At 36.1% G+C, this 18,412-nt stretch overlaps 1 protein-coding gene across 2 annotated transcripts in view; it reads right to left on the bottom strand.

Annotated features, from left to right (window-relative positions):
• Window positions 1–124: 124 nt before the first annotated feature.
• LOC136030492 (uncharacterized) overlaps window positions 125–18,412 on the bottom strand; it is a 28,454-nt gene continuing 10,166 nt past the window's right edge. The window contains exons 2-5 of one of the 2 annotated variants that reach the window (XM_065709515.1): window positions 17,678–17,841; window positions 13,879–14,087; window positions 7,084–7,215; window positions 125–232 (exon numbers count right to left, since the gene is read on the bottom strand). In XM_065709515.1, the coding sequence (XP_065565587.1) occupies window positions 202–232; window positions 7,084–7,215; window positions 13,879–14,087; window positions 17,678–17,773 (468 nt within the window). In that variant the 5' untranslated portion in view covers window positions 17,774–17,841 and the 3' untranslated portion in view covers window positions 125–201. Of the gene's footprint in view, window positions 233–3,114; window positions 3,393–7,083; window positions 7,216–13,878; window positions 14,088–17,677; window positions 17,842–18,412 lie in introns of those variants that run through there. The other variant, XM_065709516.1, reaches the window with a different exon arrangement.

Raw genomic sequence — 18,412 nt, 5'->3', positions numbered from 1 at the left:
TGAAAAGGGGAGATAAAAAAGAATAAACAACAGTTTTACTGAAAATTAACTTTACTTAAGGTTGAGAACCCTTGGTATTTATTTAAACTTTATAATTATAAGGGGCCACGTCTGCTGCAACGCCTTTTTCTGTGAAAATAAATGCTATCACACAAAAAGACGGCAACAGTACACAAGACCTCACAGCTTTAGTTCCGTAATTTACTGCTGCCGCTTATTTTTCATTTTCAACCTAGAAGAGAAAAAGGACGTTAATCGATTGGAGATAAAATCAGCTTTTTGCGTCAAAATGTATTTGGAAAACTTCGTAAAAGTATTGCAACGACTTCTTAATACATTTTCTATGTGCATGGTAAGGGTTAGTAGCCAATCACAGCGTTTGTTTTTCGATTTTTTTTCAAGGGTCTTTGGTAGATTAGACGTTCCTTGGCGTCAATTGGGGGGGGCATGGATAATTTGGCCCCGCAATACTTTGAAATTACCTTTTTGAGGGGATTTTTGGTGTCTTTGTTTTTGGTGTCTTCATTGCAATAAGACATGTTTCCCCATCCCTAGATTTTAGAAAATATATCCCCCCTACTAAATTTCCATGAATTAACACCATTGTAGACCCTTAGTAGAAGTTAATGCCCCTAATTTAGTGGAATACTTCAAAGGAACAACTATTTTAAAAGTTTTAAAGCTCCAAGCACCGACTCCGTAAAAACCCATAAAACTCTGTAAAAACTACTTCTAATTCTGGCAATACAAATTCAATGATGGGGATAGCAATTCTTTGGCAAAATGGTGCAAGGCAATAATGTCATAGTAGTAGCAGTCAAATGTAGTTGACACTCAATTCATCCATACATATTATAAGCTAGTGAAATGCTGACAAAAATACTAGTGGACTTGTCACTTTTGAAAAAAAAAGCCAAGGTGGTCATATTTTACACCCCCTAATTTTGACTATAGAATCTCGTCTTGTTTACCAAAACCACATTATTAAATACAATTGCAAGAAGCAGGCTTAGTGTCAATGGGGAGATGAACACGGACGAATTTTTTGGCTGCAACTTTCACTCTTTATTCTTGGTATTATGTTGTACATACTAATATAAAACATTCCCGAATAAGTAAATATTGTTTAATTAAAGACTCTGTTTAAAAATGTAGCTAAGACATACACATAGGAGAAGGTGGGCACATGCTCCTCGAAATCCAAAGATTTTGCAACTTTCCCTGATATTTTCCTTTTTTCTGAATAGCTTACCTGATTTTAATACCCTCTCCTGTCAGTTTTGTGTCCCAGAAACTATTTTATGTGAATTTCCTAAACTACAGTCATTTGATTTGTAATTATTTTCCACCGTACATCAAACAGCTCGCGGTAACAAGTGCAAGTAAGGAGCGACGCGGCTCAATAGAAGTCAAAACTCTAAAAAAACAGAATTTTGATACCAATAAGACATATAAAAAGAATCAGATTATTATGCGGATTCTAAATATACAAGTTTCATGAAGTTTAGTCTTACCCATCAATGGCTACGACCCTGGAAAAATTTACCCAATTTTTGAAAAAACGGGAAACACCCCTCCAAGATCATAAAATCTTATTGAAAATCACAACATCAGATACAGCATATCAGAGAACCCTATTGTAGAAGTTCCGATATTTTATCTGCAAAAATGTGAAATTTTCTGATTTCTTTTTTGCCAGAAAAAAGATCACAGATGTGTTTTTTTTCCAGGGGCAATCGTATTGACCCAGTTGTTCTAGAATATTGGGAGAGGGTTTATTCGAACAGAAATTAAAAGTTCAAGTGCCCTTTTATAAGTTAAAAAATCCGTAACTATATGCGCATAGTATTTGCTATTGGGAAGTATGCATACATTTTTGGGTGGGGGGGGGAGAATTTTATTCTGGAAATTTTATACAGAGGAATTTTCAATGGGGAGGGCGGATTCCAGAGGGTAAATTTTACGTAAGGGGAATTTGCCACAATTCCTACACAAAATTATTTTTAACCTTGCTTTCTCTTTCCCGTCTCAATTTTACGCGTTGAGATTTTAAGAGTAATTGTCCAGGGTCAATTTCCACAAGGATTGAGTCTAGAGGGTAATTCCGTTAGGAGGTGTATTTTTCCTTGGAGGCGCAGCCAGATTTTCTGGCATTATTTAGAAAATGATCAGAAGTTAATAATTAGAAAACAAGCTTTTCCAACTGAAAGTAAGGGCAACATCAAAACCTAAAACAAACAGAACCTACTACTTAAATGAAGCGGGTCATCCCCTCCTCAACACATCGATCTTTACGCAAAAGTTAAAACTATGTCCCAAATCTTTAAGAGCAATTCCTGAAACAGAAGCGTCTTTAAATTAGATAAATAAGAAGTCTTTTTTAAACTACAAAAAAAAAATTAGCATAATGAGCGAGAAGTTGAGAAGGGGGTAACCCCCTTCATATACGTAATAATTTCTGTTCGTGTTAAGTTTTAATGTTGCTGCTTACTTTTAGCTGAAAAAAATTGTTTTTTAAATTTAATTTAAAAATAGAATCAGAGTTCTGAAAAAATTAATCAACTGGTGAATAATGTGGCAATGACAAAGCATTTTCCACTGAAGAGTAAAAAGCATAAGGAAAATAGTCTAAAAATGCATATGTAAGTGATATATTAAGCTTCAGTATTCTGATTTTGACTTGATGTTTGCCATATACTTCAAACAAGATGACAATTGTGAAGATATGTTGATGAGCAATGTGGTAGTGATTAAATTTTTTTTTTGTTATTACAAGAATAATTTTTTATAGATCATTTACTAAGGATAAGGAATTGGAGCCATGCAACGCAAAAATAAATCATTCCAGAACTAGATAAGGAACAACCCAGCATTCTCAGTACTCCTCATAAGCTGATTCTGGGTTTTGGGAAGGAGGTCCTGAGTAACTGCTAATACTTATAGTTAAATTTTTCTTGCTTTGCCCGGCAGATTTGTATAGATGTAATGAAAATGAAGAAAAGTAGACTAAATCGAAGCCACGGTGGTGATTACCAAGCTCCCAGCCATGCTTAGAAACTGCGAAATTTACAATCGATTCAACCTTTCATATTTACAATAAATAGGAATAGCAAGCAGAGCTCCAACATGTATAATATTAAATAAAAAAAACAGGTTTTTTCTTAACTAAAAGTAAGGAGCGAAATTAAAACTTAAAACGAACAGAAATTACTCCGTATACGAAAGGGCTTTTCCTCCTCAACGCCCCGCTCCTTACGCTAAAGTTTGACTCTTTCACTTAACTCTACTTTTTAAAATAGTAAAAAACTTGAAAATGGCACTAAAACTTTTAATTTCCGTTAGAATGAGCCCTCTTGCGACATTATAGGACCACTGAGTCGATACGATCACCCCTGGAAAAAAAACAAATAAACACTCATCCGTGAACTGTCTTCTGGCAAAAAATGCAAAATTCCACATTTTTGTAGATGGGAGCTTGAAACTTCTACATTAGGGTTCTCTGATACGCTGAATTTGATGGTGTGATTGTCGTTAAGATTCTATGACTTTTAAGGGGTTTTCCCCCAATTTTCTAAAATGAGGCAAATTTTTTCAGGCTCGTACCTTTTGATGGGTAAAACTAATCTTGATGAAACTTATATATTTAAAATCAGCATTGAAATGCGATTCTTTTGATGTAACTATTGGTATGAAAATTCCATTTTTTTAGAGTTTCGGTTACTATTGAGCCGGGTCGCTCCTTACTACAGTTCGTTACCACGAACTGTTTGATATCCTGATAGGTCATTATCTCAGTTGTCGGAATTTAGCAAAATTTTTGAAAGGATGAGGCTTTCTCGTCTTAAAAATTTTCTAGCTTCTAAAGATTTTACGCATTATTCTTAATTTAGTTTTCGAACAAACCACTCAACTCAGCATGCTTCTGCATTTCTCTTGAACTTACTCGAAAGTGCTTGAAAATGCTACGAAGGTATGATTTTCACCAACCACTTTTTGGGCCAGTTTGCCAATTTTTTAACAGTTTTCCCCAAATCTATCGAAACTGTCACGTTCATCATTGATCGAGATAATAGCATTGACTTCAAGAAATCTTAACAATGAACAGAAGAATCAGTCGAACTATGACGAATTGAAATAGATTTAAGAGCTACATCTGAGTGAGCAGTGTTGTAAAATCATCTTATTACCACGAAATAAATTTGATAAAATTGTAATAAACGATAGCCAATTTAAATAAATTAAAGCGCTTCATTTGAGTGGGCAGTGTTGCAAAATCATCATTTTGCTATTAAATCTGTCACACTTCGCTGTGGATCACGCCGACTCATGGACGCCTCTAAGAATAAAGTATTTGTTCGGTAATGATTCTTCAATATGTAATGCAGCTTCACAGTCATTCTAAACAAGTTAAGTTGTTGGAATGAAAAAGGAGACTAATCAAAATTTCAGGCTTCGCGTGTCGAATCGTCAAACTCAGAGAGAACAGACATATATGGCAAGAAAAAGCTCGTATCAACTTATGTTTCAATTCGTCAACCAAAGCCGGATGTGACTGAAAACAACCTGGAACTCGGCATAGAATATGACTACGAAAAAATGTTTCCGCTTTGTGTTTTAAATTTAAATTGATGTAAAAAGAATGGTTTAACAAGGTAAGGAAAAAAGGCAAGCTAATTTTGGTATAAGGCTAAAGTGTATAAACTCTAAATGAAAAACGACATTGACATTCTAATAGTCCTTCACATTGTCAGTTATATTTCAAAGAGAGATTTAGGTGAATTCCATGCCCAGGAGGGAACCTCATCTAAACTGGGGAAAATTACATATTTTGTTATTATGTTATGGCCATAACTGTAGCCCCCCCCCCCCCCCCCGTCACCATCGAATAAAATTCTTAAGTCCAGCCCTAATCCAGACTATTCTACCGAAAACTGGTCCATTGCGGAACCAGAAAATCGTGAATTAAACGGTTTTGCGTATATCTAACGCATAGCTTACGGTTATGACTTCGAATTCCAAAATTTCGACATAATTACAGTCTCGACACGGTAGTTCCATATCTAAATATAAATTTCCATCTAAATGTGACTCAATGAGTCTTACAAATCTTTATTTCTGGTTTATTATTAATAATAACTAGACCTACGTTGCCTGGGCAACGTGAAGTGTTGCGGCAACCTTTGTCCTGCTTCGCCGATAAAAGTGTTGCGAGAGCAACACTTTGGTTTTGTTTCTTCGCAATCGGTTAAATTCTGAAGTTGTCAAAACTATCAAAGCATTCAAAACGGCATATTCAAAGCAGAACACAATCAGTAATCACATGATCAAGTTCTTCAGCGTTGAAAAAACAACAGCAAAATTATATCGGAAGAAGGGACTAAATTGAGTTTGCAGCCAGTTGAACTTTATCCTTTTCAATCGTAGACATCGTGACCGATGGAAACTTGGAACATTATCTTATATAATCTAGTTGGTATTATAAAGCTATTCGTGACTTTTCAGGATCAAATACCATAGATGTGCACCAATTTGCACAAATTTTTAGCCTCTGATGAACCTCCTCTAGCAACCGATTCTTACTTACAAGTCCCTCTCCCGTGATATACATCCAAGTTCACCGGAAACAAATAATGGGTACACCAACTAGCAAAAGTTGCAAACCCCTTGTCACTGAAGTCATTGTAGCCTAACAGCCGATTATTACTTACAACTCCCCTACATGTCTTACAATCGGGAACCAAGTTGTTCTTACCATCAATTACACCAGAAACAGATAATAGGTACACCAATCAGCAAAAGTTGCAAACCCCTCATTGCCAAAGATGATTATAAGCTAATAATCGACTGTTGCTTGGAAGTCCCCTACATATCTCACAATTGGTATCGGCCTATTTTTGGTTCAAGTGTGTACCTTACCACTGAAGTTGTCAACCCCTTGAAACTTTCAAACTGGTGTATGTCATGAAGGAATTTTTGTAACAAAAAAATGGATGACATATACTTTGATCAGCTCATCAAGGTCTATCGATTGTCATTGAAAAAAAAATTCTATCTGTCTTAGTTCAAAAGTTGACTTTTTTGCCGGAGGCCAACTTTCTAACACCACCACTTAGAAAGGAGCAAAGGATAAACTCTAATTTCTTTAGCAATGAGAGAACTTTTAAAGTTTAAGAGGTATATCTGATACCATTTCTCTATTGCAATCCCAAGTAGAAAAAAAAGAACGGTAAAGTCAGCTGAAATCACGAACAGAAATGGCTAGAAACAATAGATGGCAGCACTTTCGGACCCGTGGGAAAATCGCACTTTTTTGTTTCTGTAAATTTTTCTATTTATCACTCAAAGAAGATATATTGGCTGTGGGGCCGGGGAACTACCGCATATATTTAACACTTATAGATTTTAGTCCATCTTCAATTTGAAACTGGTGCCTGCCTGCTTGCCTGCTAGAACGGAGCTTTCCACTCGAAAGCAGAAACATGGTTTGATGAAACGAAAGCTTGGCTGCACAACTTCAGATACTCCTCTCTGACATAGGCTATATAACTCCACTTCACTTCGCACACCATAGGCTCTGGCTCGAGGACAAGCAAAAACCATCCTTTTTGGCCCCAGGCAAGAGTTCTACGGAGCTTTCCAAAATGTAATGTCATATTCATCAATCCGGCCTGAGGTCCACACTTTCCGTAAAAACCGCACAGGTTAGACCCTTACCAGTTTCCAGGAATAAGCTGAGATCGGCGGCATAGAAAAAAAAAAAAAAAAAAACCGGGACAAAACCAAAGTGTTGCTCTCTCAACACAATAATATCACAGAGCTATGCACAATTTGGTGTCTTCTAATTCTTAGAAAGCTGATCGCTTGTATCAAGATGTACATACCGTACTGTAGTTCCTTAATCTTTGGTTTGGATGTCTCGAATTTCGACCAAGCACAGAAAATATCCATGGGAAAAGGGTCTATATTTCACATAATTATTAGAACTATCTACAGGGCAGCTACTTACGCAGGGGGAAGGCATTCAATCTAGAATTAATACTATTCATTCCTGGTGCCCATTCAGCACTATATGAATCAACTTACTTGTGAAGCTCTGACTCCGCCTCTATTTCTGAGCCAACAGCTGCTATTGTGCCACTAGACTCACGAGACACTTTCATCAGTTTGGCCGCTAGCTTACTCAATCCTTTTGCATAGCTTGCATCCAAATCAGACCTGGAATATATTGTCAAGAAATGATTACTATGAGCAGACAATTATCATATATGAACAGAATTTATTTGCAGAGAATTTAGTGACTCAAAACACTTCTTTGTTTTTAATGGCTGAATATTTCTCACAAAAGGACCAATCACGTTCTAAAAAGGCGGAGCTATGTGTCTCTCCAGAACTTGTATTTTCTTGTCTGTCTAGACTTGTCAGTTAACATTAGGGAACTGATTTTAAAAAGGAGAGGCTATTTTTTCTTCAAAAGTAAGGAATAACGGCATTGACTTTCAAAATGCGAAACAAAATAACAGAGTTTACTTTTTTTAACGCTATCCCTCAGTAACTTTTTTTTATTTTTACTGGCTTAAAATTTCACACCAAAGAACCAATCAAAATTTTGGTTCTTTAGAATTCGACATAGCAACAACATTAAAGACAAGAACAGGTAAAAAAAAAGAGGCGGGGCGATTCGACTCCTATTTCTATCAACCACTTATGCAGGAACGTGACTGGCTTACGGAAGCATGTCCCGAAATATACCGTTGAAAGTAAATTGGTTCCTTCAAAGAGCCTTTGGGGGGGGGTAGTAAAATGTAATATTTTGTGTGTATTTCATGATGAATAAATCTCATTTTATATAATCACCAAAGGTATTGAGGCCAGAATAGAAACACAGGCCGAAAATGGTGCGCACTATGGACAGCATAGTAGGTAGAAGAAATGCATGATCCAAAACTATGTGCTACTTACAGAAAGTACGGCCTTTTGCACCATACGGCGAATTTAAGACAATTTTTTCGACTATCAATCAAATTAAGTAAGATACTAGAAAACCAAAAATTCAAGCACAACTTCATAACTTGACATCAAAGTTGAAAAACGAAACTATTTTATGTATTGATGCCACAACAACGAAAAACTTCGAAGAAGATATGACAGGCGCGCTTAGGGTTGGACCTTAGGAGGGAGAGTTAAGGGTATTTTTCCAGCGAGTATGGTATGGGGGAATAAAAGGCAATTTTAGACCACAATCTTAAATTTTCTGTTGGATCCTTTGAAATAATCTTAGGGAGGGAGATGAAACTACGATTGAAAAGTTGACTGTGTTAATTCAGAAGACTTTATGTAACATTTATAGGAAAGCTCAATTTACACCCCAACCCCACAAGAAATCAAGTTCTATCGATTAGTTCAGTCTGTTTTATCCTATTTGATTGGGTTCTCAATAAATTCAGAAGTTTTTTCTTTTTACTAAAAGCATTACATGCTCTTTTCTCGCTCACCGAAATAGTTAAAAACTTAAGTTTTTCAAAATTGATTTTTCCTATGGATGCCTAGCTGATAAATTGCCCCCCTAGTTGATAAAATATTTGTTTTTATCATTTTATAATACTTTAATTATTGGGCTTTTACCAGGGGCGTCGCATAGGGAGAGGCAAACAGGGGAGGGGGGCAGTTGCCTCCCCAATTATGTGGACAAACAATTATTATATACCCCATGCCCCTTGACTATCCAGATATGGACCCCTCTTACCCCCAAAAAATGCTGGATATTTGCCCCTGGCTGTAAAAATAGACAGATATATATTTATTGCCAAAAAAAACATAGCGCCGTGACAACAAATAAAATGATCGAACAATCAATACTCTTCAAAGATAAATAAATATTTCAACAGCATATGTAAAATGACAATAAGGAAATCATACACGTTCAAATGTATTCCCAGCATTCACACCCCACCCATGTCCTCTTTAGAAACCTTTCTTTGTGTGCCATTCCCAAATTAACATATCTCATTGGATCCCGTCACCGAAACGAACCACTCATTTGACCACACACTATTAAAACATAGGTATATCCTGTAATTTGGGGGGGGGCCATAAGGTGTTCTTATTAGTGTTAATTTTTTTAGCCTTTAGTTTAATCTCTGTTCATTATTTCTTCGTTTTGTCTGTTTTATCCCCCCCCCATCTCACAAAAATGAAGAGCATTACTCCACTTCACAATCATTGATTTATTAGCCCATTAATTTATTCAAGGTTTGAACTCATTTTAGTATCAGGTATTTTATTCCTTAATATTCTTATTTTGTCATTATATACCGCGTGCAAGAACACAAGGATCGTCCTCCCCTCCACCCAAAAATTAGCCTCAATATTCCACCCCGGAAAAATTGAGAAATGGTAGGCTAAATGTACATTTTGACCTTTTTGACATCCACAAGGAAAACCGCACTGCCCCCCTTCCCCACTTAAAGTAGTGACTAATCTATCTTTATTCTTCATTCTTATCCAAGTTTCTATTTTTGCTTTATCTTGTTCCTTTTTTAACCCACTCCCTAAAAAGAGACAGTCGCCTTCTTTATAATTAGATCTATATTAGTTAAGTTCTTGGTTTAATGTTGTGACTTTTTTATTATAGAGCATTTGCAAACTTATAATGCTTTGTTATCAATGCCAGTCTTACTTACTCATATCTCAGTTTTCATTTTAATATTTATCTAATTCTTCTAGTTTTTTCCCCCTGCCCCCCCCCCAAGAAAAAAACATCTACCATCTTCATAATCGCAGGTTATACTATCCTCTTTTGATCAATGTTTGGACTTTCTTTTACAATGTTAGTCACACATGACCAGTTTGATTTTAAATCTTTTTCCTCAGCGTTGAATTTTGGAGAAATAGTTTAATTTTCTATTATGAATTTTATTAGTCAAAATTACTTAAAATTTCTGTTTTATTTAATTCCAGTAAAACAAGTTTGCCTGTTAAGTCCTTCATGGTGTTTTAACCTTCATTTTGAAATCTTTTGAATATGCTTCATTGTATCAAAGAGAAAGCCCAAAAAATGTTGCCACAATGAAATCCAGATGTTATAATAAACCGATTAAATACTTAAAATTCGCTAGTTGATAAAGTTTTCATGCCTTTTCAGTTGCTGGACAATGGACTTTTCTTGACAATTATTATTATTATTATTATTGTTAGTTTGCATGAGCATTTATAATCTAGTTAATTTAAAATTAAAAAATAGTAAATAGTAATTTACAACATAGTTTAAATTTTTATGAAACGTAAAATTTATAATCTAACCAATGTGGGTCCATATATTTGACTCACATTGATCCCTTGGATGGGATACTTATATCTAAAACTACATGCGGTTTTAAGAAACCCCAATGTAAAAACACATAATAAAAACGTATAATCCATACATATGGAAATATGTATATGTATATGTATATGTATATATATATATATATATATATATATATATATATATATATATATATATATATATATATATATATATATATATATATATATATATATATATATATATATATATAATATAAGGTAGTGTGAAAATTTTAAGTACCCATTCGATCTCTTTGACAATGAAGGCATAGAATCGCACCTGCATAGACAGATCTATTAAAAATCCCCCCCCCCATCATCTCGACGTGTGAGATAAATTGTGCTGTTTTTGTAGAGCATCTTTGGAAACAAAATTCGCAGGCATGGATTTTGAACCTGAAGAAGAGAAAGTTGGAACAAAAAGCCCAGGGGTTTGTTTACCTTTACTTAACTCATCCAGAAAAGGATCAATAGACTTTTTGCACATGTGAGGGGTTTCTCCTTAAGATGGATTGAAGAACTGACAGGTAGTTAGGCTTGTAAAGTACTGTTTTGGGTGATTCCCTACTGGAGAGTTTACTAATATATCTCTTTAAAATTGCGGTTGTGGGCATTATTGAAGTGTATTGTTATTGTTCTTCTCTTTACTTGTTTTTGCGGCAGAGCCAGGTGTTTCATCTGCCTCACCTGGCACCTTAAATTTAGATATTACTAAAAATTTGTTTAACCTCTCCAGAATGAATTGGGTGTTTTAACGCCACCGCGGTTATCCACCACCCAGGAAATCTTGTATCATCAAGAGGATTAGTTAGGTCGAACGAAAGGGTCGAATATTAGGTTTAGACTAAGTTTAGTTAAGTTAAGTGACTTTAGGTTAGCATAGGTTAGGTTTTTAACCCATTTCAGATATTTATAACCAAATTTAACCTAACTTAAAAGGTGGCGGAACACATATAGTGGCGTAAAACCGCGGTGGCGTTAAAACACAACTACCCTCCAGAATATTCTTGTCATAAACATTGCAAGTTATTATTGTCAGGTACTTTACTCCCTCAATTTAATTATTCTAAGAGATTATTCTAAGAAAGAACCAAAAAGAAACAAGAGCTAAGAACTCAAATGGCACTTGTGACGAGGCGAGAAGAGCTAAGAGCCAAGAGATCATATGGTATGAGCTCTAACAAAATTGTATGAATCAATAGATTGATTTAAAAAGGAAAATAAGAGGCTTAATGCCGGTCAGGATTTAAAATAAGAGCTCTGAGTCACGATGTCCTTCTAAATATCAAAATTCATTAAGATCCGATCACCCACTCGTAAGTTATTAATACCTAATTTTTCCTAATTTTTCCTCTCCCTTTAGCCCCCAGATGATCGAATCTGGGAAAACGACTTTATCAAGTCAAATTGTGCAGCTCCCTGACACGCCTACCAATTTTCATCGTCCTAGCACGTCCAGAAGCACCAAACTCGCCTAATCACTGAACCCCTCCCCCCAAATCCCCCAAAGAGACCGAATCCAGTACGATTATGTCAATCACGTATCAAGGACATTTGTTTATTCTATCCAACAAGCTTCATCCCGATTCCTCCACTCCGAGTGTTTTTCCAAGATTTCCCCCTCCAACTCCCCCCAATGTCATCATATCCGGTCGGGATTTAAAATAAGAGCTCTGAGACAAAATATCATTCCAAACATCAAATTTCATTAAGATCCCATCACCCGCTCATAAGTTAAAAATACTTCATTTTTTCTATTTTTTCCAAATTAACCGCCCCCCCCCACTCCCCCCCCAGATGGTCAAATCGGGAAAACGACTATTTCTAATTTAATCTGGTCCGGTCCCTGATACCCTTGCCAAATTTCATCGTCCTAGCTTACTTGGAAGTGCCTAAAGTAGCAAAACCGGGACCGACAGACAGACCGACAGACCGACAGAATTTGCGATTGCTATATGTCACTTGGTTAATACCAAGTGCCATAAAAAACTATGACACTTAACTTATAAAAGCCTTGGCGTGTTATCCAGATCTTTTTTATGGGGGTGGGGATTTCGCGGGAGGCCGAAATAAAAAATAGCTGAATTCCACAGAAATTAAATAAGCTACATGAAACAATTCAAATTTCTTATGTTGTATTTACTCAAGCAAAATGAAGATTAACCACACATCTGGTGGCTTGGTGCTGCTATGATCTGTTGGAACTAGTAGTAATAGTAATCATACCCATACACGCGGTGGAACTCTTTTCCAGCGATAATGACAAACTTAGATAGTTCAAAATATTGTGCATTAAAAAAAACTTTTTTAGGTTTAATTAGGTTTAATTGTTCATTAAAAAGCAATTTTTTAGGTTTAATTAATCCCTCCCCTTGGGAGAAATTATCTCTGTTGATCCCTCTTCCCTAAAGGTGACCTGTAATCACGTATGACGTTGATTACAGTTAATAGCAGATTAAAAATAGGCAAACAACTTTACCCTACAGTTTTCGATTTTTGCAATTTTTCTACGGTAGGCCTACAGTTTTTCTACAATTATTATGGCATTAGTCATTTATCAACTCGTTTTCCCAGCTCACTAATTTGTATTTTTGTGGCAAAAGTTTATTTATTATATTATATTATTATAAGATCTAACTTTCTAACGTGAACTCTGTCAGAGGAGAAAAGACACTGAATAAAAAAAAACAACCAGAGATCAATGAAAGAGAATTTACCATTCCTTGCCTTAATCACTAGAATTCCGCTCTTTACGCTAAAGTTTGACTCTCTCTCTTTACTCTACATTTTAAAACGGTAAAAAACTTTAGCGTAAAGAGCGGGGAGTTGAGGAGGAAAAGCCCCTTTTATATATGGAGTAATTCCTGTTCATTTTAAGTTTTAATGTCGCTCCTTACTTTCATTTAAAAAAACTTGTTTTTTTGTTTTTTTTTAATTTCTGGACGTTTTTGAATTAATGCATAATTTGATCTTGGCTCTCCGCACATTATAATTAAAACAAAATTTGCATATTAATTTTTTGAGGCTATCCAGTACTGTTACGTCAGTTACGTGTCTACGACATTTGCTTATTCTACCCACCAAGTTTCATCCCGATTTCTCTACTCTAAGCGTTTATAGGTGCTGTTTTATGAGTTATATTATGAAGTATGTTATTATTTATGGGTCATGTTTTGTGAGTGTTTTTTTTTAGTTATATGCAAAAAAAAGCTATCAGTTTTCTTTTCATATTCCTCTGTGTACATATTTTGTATGTAAACAAGGCATAAATAAATTATTATTATATTAATATTTAATCTACAAGCCTTTGTTTGACTTTTATACCCTTCTTCCTTCCCTTTTTTTCACAGCTTTTCTTTTCCCTTCTATTCAATCTTCCTTGATTCCAGTCCGGGGATATGTTTTTCATCTCAAGAATTGTCCAAAAAAAACGTCCGATGTTAAAAGAATGAAGTTTCTCCATAAGAGGTATCCTACGCTTTAATCGAAACCTTTCGATAAAGCAACCTTTTTGAGACCAAAAAAAAAACTTACTGGTCAACTTCCACTTCGTCTGGTTCAAGAGCGTCAAAGAAATCGTCCCTTGTTAAGGAGACGTTGTCTATATCAGGAAAAGTTTCGACTTCATCTTCTTCTTCTTTGGTGGATATTTTTATAGAACGAAACAATGTCCTTGAGAAAGCTGCCTGAACTAGAGCGGCAAGTTCAACCGCATTGAAGTTTTTAGAAATGGAAGCAAGCTCCTAGAACGAATTAAAATAACAAGTTATGAAAAAGATTTTTTATCTGGGCAATACACGTGTCATAAAGCCCAAGACAAAGTAGACTTCGGACGCAAAGCCAAAATGTAAAAAATTTCGGTGGACACATCAAGTATCTATAGTCACAGTCCGACGTAAATTACATTAAACAAAAAAAAAGTTTTTTTTTAAATGAAAGTAAGGAGCGACATTAAAACTTAAAACGAACAGAAATTACTCCGTATATGAAAAGGGCTTTTCGTCCTCTACGTCTCGCTCTTTACGCTAAAGTTTGACTCTTTCTCTTAACTCGAGCGAGGCGTTGAGGACGAAAAGCCCCTTTCATATACGGAGTAATTTCTGTTCGTTTTAAGTTTTAATGTCGCTCCTTACTTTCATTTAAAAAAACTTGTTTTTTTTGTTTGATTTCTGGACGTTTTTAAATTAATGCATTTTTTTATCTTGGCTCTCCGCGCATAAATAATTAAAACGAAATTTCCATATTAATTTTTTGGGGCTAAATGGGTTTTTCAGTTATAATTGGAAGATTTTGAGAAAAAAGGAGCGAGAGAGGAGGCCTAGTTGCCCTCCAATTTTTTGATTACATAAAAAGGTAACTGTAACTTTTAATTTTTTACTAACGTTTTCATAGGTAAAAAATATACGAAACTTACGAATTAACTTACGTAATGAACTTCTATATTCGTATGTTTTATTGCGTAAATGAAGGGGCTCACCCTCGTCGATACCTCGCTCTTTACACCAAAGCTTAAATTTTGTCCCAATTCCTTAAGAATGACCCCTGAATCACAAAGGCCGTAGAATAAATAGTTGAAATTACTAAAAATAATTTGGCGTAAACAGCGAGGTATTACGAGGAGGTAAACCCCTCATATGCGTAATAATTTCTGTTCGTTTTAAGTATTAATGCTGCTCCTCACTTTCAGTAGAAAAAACTTTTCATATTTATTTTTTCGCCCCCTCCATTGAAAGTCTCCCCCCATGAGAAGTTCCTCCATGGAAAGATCCTCCCACGTAACCCCCCTCCCCAAACCAAAAAAATCCCCCTGAAACCATCTGTACACTTCCCAGTAACCATTACTATATGTAAACACAGGTCAAAGTTTGTAGCTTGCAGCCCCTCCCACGGGGACTGCGGGGGAGTAAGTCGTCCCCAAAGACATAGTTATTAGGTTTTTCGACCATGGTGAATAAAATGGCTATCTCAGAATTTTGATCCGGTGACTTTGGGGAAAAAATGAGCGGGGGAGGGGGCCAGAGTGCCCTCCAATTTTTTTGGTCACTTAAAATGGGCACTAGAACTTTTAATTTCCGTTAGAATGAGCCCTTTCGCGACATTCTAGGACCACTGAGTCGATACGATCACCCCTGGGGAAAAAAAAAAAAAACAAATAAAACACGCATCCGTGATTTGTCTTCTGGCAAAAAATGCGAAATTCCACATTTTTGTCGATAAGGGCTTGAAACTTCTACAATAAGGTTCTCTGATATGCTGAATCTGATGGTGTGATTTTCGTTAAGATCGTATGACTTTTAGGGGGTATTTCCCCCTATTTTCTAAAATGATGCAAATTTTCTTAGGCTCGTAACTTTTGACGGGTAAGACTAATCTTGCTTAAATTTATATATTTAAGATCAGCATTAAATGCAATTCTTTTGATGTAACTATTGGCATCAAAATTCCATTTTTTAGAGTTTGGTTACTATTGAGCCGGGTCGCTCCTTACTACAGTTCGTTACCACGAACTGTTTGATAAGCATCATTTAGGTTTATCTAGAAAGCAAAAGTTTATCGTAAAAACAAGTTATAAGGTAATTGGGAAAGCTGTTTTACAGGGACATATCAATTATTTTTGTTCGCAGGGAGGGGGTGTCACACAAACACTTTTAAGTTCAATCCCAATCTCTCCACTCTAAGCACTTTACAATATTTCAGTTTCCCCCCTCCAACCCACAATGTACCCGGATCCCAACCGAATTGAAAACAAAACATCCGCGACAGGGAAACTTTCTATATATCAAGATTCATTAAGATCTGATCACCCATTGGTAAGCTAAATATACCTCAATTTTCATAAATTCCCCTCCCTCAAGCCCCCCAGATGGTCGAATCGGGATAACGACAGTTGTCAAGTTAATTTAGCAAGTCCCTGACATGCCTACCAATTTTGATCACCCTAGCACGTCCAGAAGCATCGAACTCACCAAAGCACTGGAAATCCCCCCCCACCAAAGAGAGAGGATCTGGTCCGGTGATGTCAATCATGTATAGGACTTCTGTTTATTCTTCCCACCAAGTTTCGTCCCGATCCCTCCACTCTAAGCGTTTTCCGAGATTTCCGCCCCCCAACTCCCCCTCATGTCACTGGATCCGGTTGGGATTTAAAATTAGAGCTCTGAGACACGATGTCCTTCTAAATTTCAAATTTCATTAATAAACAATCACTCGTTCCCAAGTTAAAATACCTCATTTTTCTTTTTTTCGAATTGCCGAATTCGGCCCCCCAACTTTCCCAAAGAGAGCGGATCCGGTCTGATCATGTCAATCATGTATCTAGGACTTGTACTTATTCTTCCCACCAAGTTGCATCCAGATCTCTCCACTAAGCGTCTCCAACATTTCCGGATTCCCCTCCGACTCCTCCCAATGTCACCGGACCCAGTCGGGATTTAGACTAAATTAGACTCTTTAATTAATCTAAATTTAGATTAGACTCTGATTTACGAGGTGCTTCTAAACGTCAAATTTTATTAAGATCCGATCACTCGTTCGTAAGTAAAAAAAAAATGCCTCATTTTTTCTTCTTTTCCGAATTAACCCTCCTCCCAACTCCCTCAGTAAAAGCGGATCCGTTCTTGTTATGTCAATGACGTATCTAAGACTTGTGCTTATTCTTCTCACCAAGTTTTATCCCAATCTCTCCACTCTAAACGTTTTCCAAGATTTCTGACTTTACCCTCTAACTCCACCTCCCAATGTCAACGGATCTAATCAGGATTGAAATAAGAGCTCTGAGACACAAGATCCTTCTAAATATCAAATTTCATAAGGATCCAATCACCTGTTAAAATAACTTATTTTTTCCAATTTTTCCGTATTAACCGTCCCTCCACTCCCCCCCCCCAGATGTTCAAATCAGGGATCGACTATTTTAAATTAATCTGGTCCGGTCCCTGATACGCCTGCCAACTTTCATGTTCCTACCTTATCTAGAAGTGTCCGAACTAGCAAAACCAGGACAGACATACCAAAGGACAGAAATTGCGATCGTTATATAGCCTTGGTAAAATATTAAGTCCCATAAAAAAAACACATGTGGGAAGATTACTTTTTTTTAAATAAATCTAACATATTCATAAAAATTTTACATAACAAAGTGACCTAACCTAACCTAATTTTGTACATGAAGTTGTATATATGCTTTCAAAAATAGTGAACCTAGAGAGAGGACTTTCCGTTTAAACTGATTTCCCTCGCAGATATCTCTTTGTTACATCCGCCAGCGGAAATCCGAGTCAGTACACATGGCTCAAATCTTTCCTAAGAGAGAGAATGTTAAAAAAAAACTTACCACTTTCTGATCCCATTCAGCTTCAGCAAACAGTTGACGTATTTTGGCTTCTGCACTGCCGACATACCTACTGAGGATCTCAGGACCACTGACCATTTTGTTTTATGATTCTTCACCAGTTTTCGTATTTGTAGAGCCAACAGTGTTTCCCTGTGCCAGGGGGCCTATAAAATAAAATCCCTTTTACATGTTTCACATCTATAAAAGGGGCAAAATCACTCATTGTTCACAAATACTAGAACGTCAACACGAAATGCTATCCTTAATTTTCGTAACCATAACTTATCGAAGAGCCAAATTGACCAATTTCAGAGAACCCAGATTTCCTTTGTTGAAATTGAAAGAAACAGTTGGAAAAATTCGGAGATACTGGAAGCACTGAAATCACCGAGAATCTTTAAGCAATTATATTGGCTAAATGGACGCAGCCCAGGTCATTAAAAGGGAAGCAATGAAATTTTACCGAGGTAAGAGGATTTGACTCATAAAAAAGTACATACTATCTCCAAAAAATCTTATCACAACTATTTCAAAGTATCCTTCTTTCTTACCCTCCTCCATCCTTCTGTGCATATATTGTTGATATTCAAATAGTTCGTAGTACTGAATTGCAAGTAATCAGCGACTGAGCCCAATAGTAACCAAAACTAAACAATAGCCAATAGCTCATATGGCACTTGCGACGAAGTCGGAACCTAAAATTAAACTCAGAACTAGAGTTATCGATATCATCAT

This window comes from Artemia franciscana, chromosome 8 (genome assembly GCF_032884065.1).
Source record: "Artemia franciscana chromosome 8, ASM3288406v1, whole genome shotgun sequence".
Classification (NCBI taxonomy): domain Eukaryota; kingdom Metazoa; phylum Arthropoda; class Branchiopoda; order Anostraca; family Artemiidae; genus Artemia; species Artemia franciscana.
The sequence above is the reverse complement of the archived record's forward strand: the minus strand, read 5'-3'. Positions and strand labels throughout refer to the sequence as shown.